This window comes from Pyrus communis, chromosome 13 (assembly GCF_041283825.1).
Source record: "Pyrus communis isolate YQ-2024b chromosome 13, ASM4128382v1, whole genome shotgun sequence".
Lineage (NCBI taxonomy): Eukaryota > Viridiplantae > Streptophyta > Magnoliopsida > Rosales > Rosaceae > Pyrus > Pyrus communis.
Window position 1 is genome coordinate 11,000,001 of NC_142577.1, and position 8,625 is coordinate 11,008,625.

The 8,625-nt window shown below is 42.1% G+C and overlaps 2 protein-coding genes across 2 annotated transcripts; both read right to left on the minus strand.

The window, feature by feature from the left end:
- Positions 1 to 6,196: 6,196 nt before the first annotated feature.
- LOC148691753 (Cytochrome c oxidase, subunit III) lies at positions 6,197 to 7,163 on the minus strand. Its single transcript, XM_088683243.1, is given in 1 exon segment — positions 6,197 to 7,163. A coding segment is annotated over 1 exon segment (798 nt). The 5' UTR covers positions 6,995 to 7,163.
- A 248-nt stretch (positions 7,164 to 7,411) lies between these two features.
- On the minus strand, positions 7,412 to 8,356 carry LOC148691754 (Plant mitochondrial ATPase, F0 complex, subunit 8 protein). Its single transcript, XM_088683331.1, is given in 1 exon segment — positions 7,412 to 8,356. A coding segment is annotated over 1 exon segment (480 nt). The 5' UTR covers positions 8,075 to 8,356; the 3' UTR covers positions 7,412 to 7,594.
- Between the last annotated feature and the right edge of the window lie 269 nt (positions 8,357 to 8,625).

The window sequence follows — 8,625 nt, forward strand, 5'->3', positions numbered from 1 at the left end:
TTGTTCAGTGATTCAGCTCCAGATGGAATCTTCGCATATTTCTTTTAATAAGTCAGTGGTTCGGATGGAAATGATACTGAAATCGCTTCCAAAGACTCAGCGATAGGGTAGGGCATAGTGACTACTCAAATGAAAGCTTCGGATGAAGCATGGTGTTAAACGAGGTTAGAAGCGGGTTCTTTGCTTCATATTCATTCAGTCAGCGCCTATTTCGTATTCTTTATGGTTGAGTTTGTTCCACCTTCTTTGAATGTGGAGGCACTCCTGGGTATCCCAATTAGAAGAGATCTTTATTCATTTTTAGCTTGTAAGGCCGGCTTCTGTCATAGCTGGATCCTAGGTTGCAACTTTAGAGAAAGACTTTCTTCTGTAATAGGAGGAGACCACCCCTTTTTCCATTTTTAGATCAAAAAGAAGATGCTCGGGGTTCGATAACATTACAATTTATACAATACATACCACCAAAAGATAGTCTAGAAAGGCGATCCTCCTTACGAAGAAAAAGAAAATGAGACATTGATTCCAGCTAGGAATGAACTGTCAATCCAAGCTAGCTCAGGTCGTAATAGCCAATTCGGTACGAGATATTCAGGTGCAGGTGTGAGCGCTGCGCTAAGGTAGCTTGCTTGCAATGAACCAAATCGAGAGAGAAGTAGGTAGTTGACCAGGGGAATAGTCCCCTTAGATTCGACTGGTGGGTGAGGGAAAAATGAACGAAATTGAGACGCATATGGGAGACTTTTCCTTTTACCATTCACATTTCACCTGATGCTACACCATAAAAAAAGGGGTAGTGAACTACTCATGGTGCAATACACAAAGTGTATTTTTAATGATGGGAAAGAAGGCTCCAAGTCTCAGTTCTTAGAAAAGTGCTTTTTGAGAGTTCCACCGTGATATATATAGTTTATGACTCTGCCATAAGCAGAAAAGCAGGTTGAAGGAGATCATGTTACGTATTCGAATGTTGGGAGGGTCTGCGAGGGTCTTCGTGCCTACTATGAATAGAGAAAACGTTCCCCATTGCACTCACTAGCAGCCTAGGTCTTTCCATTCCTAATGTGGATGTTGTGGAATTATCTACTGGTTCTCGTCCACTTACCGTTGACCTCGCCCTTCACTACAGCAGTAGCGCTGGCATGTAATAAGTTTCTGATACAACTTCTCCTAATGGGAGACATTCCGATACCATAGCATGAATTGAAAAACAAACTCTTCCTCTCGAAAACGAGCTAGCATAGACCACTTGCTTCAAAGCTCAAGGTTCTTCTATAGAAAATCGATAGAAAGGTCGGCTCTTTCACTCTCAGTGAGTCGAGAAACATTTGCAGTCATTACATCAGGAACGCTTTGTTTCGGGAACTAGTGCAATAACTAAATAAAAAAATCCAATCCGCTTGCCTCTTTTAATTTAATTGATAACTACATTTTGGAATTAGGAGTCCTATGGATTGCTCTTATCTTATGCCTCGGATCGGAGGGAAAATAGTGTTGTAACCGAAGTAGACTACCGAACGGGTGTGGGGAAGAATCTTACCAAAGGTTCAATTTTTGATTCCTTTACAACGGTTAACTTAAGGGATTCGATTCTCTTTTACGCTAGGTGAGACTGAGAACTCGAATGCGGGTGAAGCCTTAGTTGTCGCTGGTGGTAGAGGAAAGGCTTTTAGTGGGCCAGTGAACGGTGAATCTTAGGAGATTGAAGATTGAGAAAGCTTTCTTGAGCAGGTAGAATTAGCAACTATAAGAGCAAGAGAAAGTCCTTATGGAAGATAGATTTACCAGTCGTAGCCTATGTCTTCGTCTTTCGATGATTAGACCTAAGAAAGGCGGCCTAATTTTGGTTAAAAAAAGAGAGAAATTCCCCAGAAAGGGTAGAACCTTAGTCACCCGCAGGTCATAAGCTAGTAACCAGTGGAAGAGCAAGAACTTTCAGGTGAAAGACCCTCACTCGAACTCAGTAGGAAGCCAAGCACGCACGAAAGAAGCTCCCGAGCTGCTGCCTTTATTTTCTTCCTGGGGAAGGGTCTCTAGCACATTATAATGCAAGCTCGGATGCGGATTCCCTTAAATTAGATTTCATGAGATTAGATGGGCTGGGCTATGTCTTCGGTCTGGATGAATGCGAGTGCATAAAAGGTCTGATCGGCTCATAGGTGGAAGACACTACCTTGAATTAGCTTTTTTCCTCTTTCTTTTTCACAAGCATGAATAGGACTTATAGTCTTAGAAAAGTCACCCGACTAAGCAAAGAAGGAGGACCTAGTTAAGAAAGAATCGACCGAAGTCAGAGAAAGTGAGCCAGCCTTCCGGAAACGGGGAATTCATAATATAATGTCCTTCTTTTGACGTAGGTTAGGGTTTCCTTTATGTTTTCCCAGTAGTCCGCTTTCCCCTTTCCGAAAAGGGTTGGGGTTTGAATTCTGATTCCCACATACACCTCGATTTTGATGCCGCCGGTCGGTCATTATTATCTACCCGGGGCGCAAGGAAATCCCGAAAAAGCATAAGGCCGGCTGTTCGTGTAACTTAACCAGTAATAGCCTGATTCTCGTCCTCTATTCGATCGAGCATGCATTTAAGCCTTTCTTTTCTGATCATGCTTAAGATTCAGATTATACTAATGCTATAAAGTAAAATAACCTGGTTAAATGATTTTCGCCCCCACTGAGATCTTCAACGACATATATTTCACTCGGTTCTCGACCATAGATATAGAACAAGAGCCAGTTGAAGGTTAATTCCTGGCCTTTGCGTGTGACTTCCACGATCTATCTTCTTGTTTCGTGAGTTCTTTCCTTTGCGGGTTTGCTCCCATTCTTTTCAGTCTTGTAATAGTCTTTGCCTTGATGTGTAATAGCCTAGCTTAGGGTGGAATTCCTTCCTTCAAGACTCAGTCTAAACCCCTCCTGAAGTTGTCTTCATTTTAGATTCCTTATCTCTTTCGAGTGTTGGAAGTGGTGTGGTGGAGCGCAGTCCTTTTCTTTGAGTTGTTGAAATTCCCACCTGCCTCAAAAAATTCTTTTTCTTTCTTGCTTGGGGTGCAATCTCATATCGCTTAAGCTACCTTTTCCTTGAGCAAAGATTTCTGTATCGTGAGGGCTCTTTCTTATTGATTCATGCGCATCTACTTCTTCTTCTTCTTTGACTTAGGCCGCTCCGTGCCTTTCACAGACAGGAGAGTAGATTGCTACTGGCTTGCTTCCTTGATTGACAGACTGGCTACCAACCGTGCTACAAAACTTCAGCTTGATTGACTAAATATCGTATGATAATGCACTTTCTTATTCGTCTTTCTTCCGGATAGAATTGGATTGACAGACCCCGAACAGTGCATGTTGGCGGACAGGGTACGGCTAGAAGTTTACTGAGAAGCATGGAGCTTGCTGCCCGGTGGTGTTTGAAATAAAAAATGACCTCCAATCTTAAACCCGGGAATCCATTCGCTACCGCTCCTCATACATCCGCTTTGATCTTACCTCTATTGCTTTCTTGACTGGCTAGAGGAATGTCTTTTAAATCAACTAGCTAGTTACTCTGCTTCGTACCTTTTCCTTTCTGGCCTCTCTATAGCTCCTCATTTCGGTCATTTTCAAAGTCCTTTCGGTGTCTAGCATCTTCCGCTCATAGTCATCCCACCGACTCCGGATATTTCAATCACTTCTTCAGTAGCTGGGCTTGACTATGTGCTGTAGTCTTTTTTATGACTTCTTTCTAGTCTTCTTTTTACGGGACTGCTTTTTGTTTGATCCTTTTAAGGGATAAAGTGCCAGGGAGTTCTTTTGGGAGCATAAGGTGAGGATGCTAGTTTAGGCTCCACTTAACTTCCATTAGACTGGATTCAAAGTGGCTTTGGTGTTTCATAATAAACCTGAACTTGTAGCTCCGTCAGTCGGCTCCATCAACTGTGCTGTCAGAAACTAGAACTTTCCTCTATACTCTCTATTTCTAGCCCCCTGAAATTAACAGATTTAGGGGAGGAGAACAACTTCATTACTGGTGGTATCTTCACGAGGGATTGGAAAAGCTATTTCTCTAACCAGAACTTTCGGGGTTCCGTAGAGAGAAGTTAGAAAAAAAGTCTTTTAAAGAGGGCAGCAGAAGTGAAGTAGAGGAGACCGGAAACTACTTAGTTGTCAACAACGTCTGCTTTCTTACAAATCTTTATGTGGGTACACCTTCGAAACATGAGACTAAAGACCTTTCTTGAGGCGCTTTAAGAAAAGAAGCCAAGCCTCGCAAACATACATGCACCTTCTTTGAAACAGGCTGTGCCTCATCCCGATTCTTCCAAAGAGAAAAGATTGATGAACGAAACGAAGCAGTGCCTTTTCCATCCCCGACTGAAAGGGAGAGGGCTTTTCGCCCGATCCGAATAATCATATATAGTATACTACCTTTCTTAACCTTAACCCTAAGCACAATAAAGTAGCCTCAATGCAGCATTATAACTAACACTAATACTTGTTGACCTCCCTTAAACTACCGGAACATAAGCAGGTTTCTCCACCCGGGTATGTAAGAGCGGCTCAATCCAGGGCCCCGCCCCTGAGTCTTCCCTTGTGTGATCCAACATATGCTTCCTCCCGAAGGGCTGCTCATTTTCTCTCAAAAACTACCTCCCCGACTCCTGCTTCTTTGGATCACTTCACTCACTCTATTGTGAAGACAGACTGGCTAAATAGTAATAGGGGTTCGATAATACACCTAATAAAAGGCTTCACAAACTTACCTCCTTCTAGAGAATTCCTCTTCTTGCTCATCCGGAAATGGGGTGGGATCGGAAGGTCCTTGTCCCTGCTGCCCAATCTTTTGGTAAAATGGAGTAATTCGAACAATGGAAAGAGGCTAGGCCTAAGGTTCTGAAAGAAGCAAGGAATACCAATTGGCTCTTATGTAGAAACTCTTATCAACTGGAACAGAAAGTAGAAGGGTTCACCCCTGCTTCCGAACCTCGCTACCCCGTAACTGAGAAAAAGAGAGGTAGTTTACTACCAAAACTTAATCTATTCTGGCCGAAGATGTTATTCTGACTTCCGGGTAATTAGCGCAATGTTATCTTGAAGAAAGTGGAATTTTTAATTACATTACCTTGGTAGACTATCTTATTTATAAATATAAATGAAAGGAAGAACCACTTAATCTCCTTCAACTTTGGCCGGCGCAGTTCTGTTTCAATCTTTTGATGAAGCTGCGTAACTCGACTTTATGAATAGGGCTAAGTCAGCAAGTCGAGATGTGCTCTTTTCCCCGGCTAGGGGCTACGCAGGACTTTCCAACTCGAGAGACTTACTACTAAGAGATTGCAGGGGAAAGATCACCGACCGCACTTTGTGATAGCGCGGAAAAGACCTTTCATCTGGAAGTTGGTAGGGTGGAGCGGATCCTTTAATTGATTATGCTAGGTTTTGAAGGAAAGCAACTAAGAAGCTAAAGGAAGGTAGTTTACTTGCTTAAATTAAAGGGGTAAGGTTACGAAGTAAAGCTACTTGCTTCACGTACGAGGAGCTACTCTTTTCATACCCCTAGTAAAAAAAAATTTTCGTTAGCTTCTTCCCATTAGGTTCTTCGATTTGTTTGGATATATTACTCTATCTATGGCTGCTTTTGTTAATAAGGGCAATCGTTGAAACCTTTATTTCATAACCTTCTGGCTTCTTTTTCTTTACTCTCAAAAAAGAGTTCTATTAGGTTCTTAGTAGCTAGCAGTGAAATGTTTCCTCCCGCTTGTCAATTAATCTTTGGACTCGTAAATGGTGGGTGTCCTATTCAAAGAAAAAGTAAATAAAACCGCTTCTGGTCTAATTCTTGGGCAATCATTGAGTTGGGGCCTACTATAAAGTAAACCTGAGCTACGTAGCACATTAGCTTCTTCCATTCATTCGATCCATTAGGTTCTTCAATTTGTTTAGAGAAGAAACGAGAGACAAGAAAACATCTTTGATTATGATTAAAAGGAACAATCTCAAATGGACCAAGATCAAATTTCGGGTCATTACTTGGTGAACATGATCTGCCATAATCTCTTCGATCCCTTCATTTATGTGCCAGAATAAAGAGAGATTTGGTAAGAAAGTGGAAGATACTTTTTTGTATATGAAAATCAAAGGGAGTGGTAAAGCTGCAGTAATTCTTTGGAAAAGCCCGATTCTCTTTGTCTTCGAGCTTGCATTCCTCAATCCACTGTTTCATTCCTTCATATACCTCCCCACTAATAGATAGAGACAAATGGGAATAACCTAACCATGTCTACAAAATGCTAGTACCATGCAGTTGCTTCAAAGCCAACGTGATGCTCCTTGGTCAGATGACCAAGATATTGGCGAATACCACATATGATCAAGAAAGGAGTACCTATAATCACATGAAAACCATGAAAGCCAGTTGCTAAGAAAAAGGTAGAACCATAAATACTGTCCGAAATAGTGAAGGGTGCTTGATAATATTCCATTCCTTGAAAGCCAGTGAATACTAGAGCCAGTGAAACGGCAGCTACTAAAGCATAAACTGCTCATTTTTCCTTCCCCGCAAGTATAGCATGATGAGCCCAAGTTACGGCAGCTCCGGATGAAAGGAGAATAGGGGTATTAAGAAAAAGGATTTCCTGAGGATCTAAAACCCCAATCCCTTTTGGGGGCCAAATACCTCCGATCTCTACCGTAGGTGGCAAAAAAGAATGAGAAAAAGCCCAAAAAAAAGAAAAAAGGAACATAACCTCCGATACGATGAACGGAATAAAACCATATCGAAGTCCTAATTGTACAACTTTGGTATGATGTCCTTCCAACGTGGATTCATGTAGAACATCGTACCACTATACGAACATGGTATATAGGATAAATATGAGGCCCAAACTGAGAAGTGTTGCACCCCCTTGAAATGGGTGCATGTACATTACACCTCCTATGGTGGTTGCCAAAGCTCCGAGTGAACCCGAAATAGGCCATGGACTTGGATCTACCAAATGATCAGAATGCCTCTGAGATTCAATCATAAACCACTTTGCCTCAGTTGTATGTAAACCCCCCTTCACCCCCACCCCCTAAAGTGGTAAAGAAGGGCTTAAAATTTCTTTTTTTCTATCTGACATGACAAACAAATAGGAAGGGGTGGTTCTTTCACTGCATTGATAGAAGTCTAACTAGAAAAAGATCTCTCTATTACTTTGAGAAGAGAATCATTGGTTTAACCGACGAACTACGTGGAAAAATGGACCTTCTTTCTTTGATTTTCAGCAAGCATTTTTGGAAAGTCACAATTCTATTCAGTTCAGTTTCGGAAAACTTGCTGGTCGTAGATTAGTGCGTTCCGCGCCACCGGCGTCCTTAAATCAAAGGCGCAGGTTGATCTCTCTAGTTGAGGCTGCATTCATTTTGACACGTGGGAAGGGCTTACTTTCCTAGTGGCTTGGCTTGGTCTCGCTCCCTTCCCGCACTATTCCTCCCCACTAAAAAGATTGATAATCTCGATAACCTTTCTGAACGTCCGTCTTCGCGGGGCGATTTGAAAAGGGGTATATCTTTCTTGTAGTGCCTTCCATTCCACTATTCTGATCGAGAAAGAATCTCTTCCTAACGACCAAGTCATAGTGAGATTAAAAAATGATGCTTCCTTGGCCATGTGGAACATGGATTAGCATTATGTCATTCCTACAAGTGATCACCCATCCAGGATTGGAAGAAGTGCTATATGAGGACTTCGAGATCAAATCTAATATGTTTCTTTCCATTCCTCATGAGCCACTTATTTCTCCGAAACAAGAGATCAAAGTGATTTTCCTCATTTTTCCCAATAAGTCGACGGCGTTACACCATTGGGATACTTCGAATAAACTAGAGTACATATAGGATACACTGGTGCTAAAACCTTTTCTCAAGATATCTTCCAAACTGTTGGGGTCGTTGCTCCGGATGTTGTTCCCCCGGTGTGAAACCAGTTGGTTCCGTAGTTTTAGAATTCTGCTGATCCCAAGTACTCTATCTCCATCATTGCATATGGGAATATAGAAAGTAAAGAGGAAAAGGCATGACCAGAAGAATTGTGTGAAATAAGTGAATTTATCCAGTTGAGGCATTCTTGATTGAAAAAAAAATGATTCCCTCCAGAAAAAAAGTAGTTCTTACCTTCTTGTACGAGTAGTGAAGAACTATAGAGAGCTGTGGTTGGTTGTTGACCAACGGAAAGAATGGGAGAAAGAAGGAGTCACAGCCAGAGATCAAAATTATGAATTGCTCTCACCACCCGAAATGCTCTGCCGAGTGCCATTTCTTGCGATTTGGTCCAAAAAACTATCTAAGGTACGTTCAGAAAGCACGCTCGCCCTAGTCGGGTGGTTAAAGAGGATTGTCCGGATTTCGTGTCTTTTTATTACAACACTAATCGGGTTATATCCATCATGCACCAATGCTGCTTCTATCTTTTTTTCTACCAGCACCTGCTTTTCCAAGAACCCCAACAATACGCAGTTATCCCGCCAAGTGTTTCGACCCATGAAATACAATCCTAACCGTAGATGAAGTTCTCTCGTCCGAAAAGCATCACCCATTAAAGGCCGGTATAGCTGCGGAACTTCCGGCGGGATTTCATCAATCTGGACTGGTGCCCCTTGGGGAACACCGGTGTCGG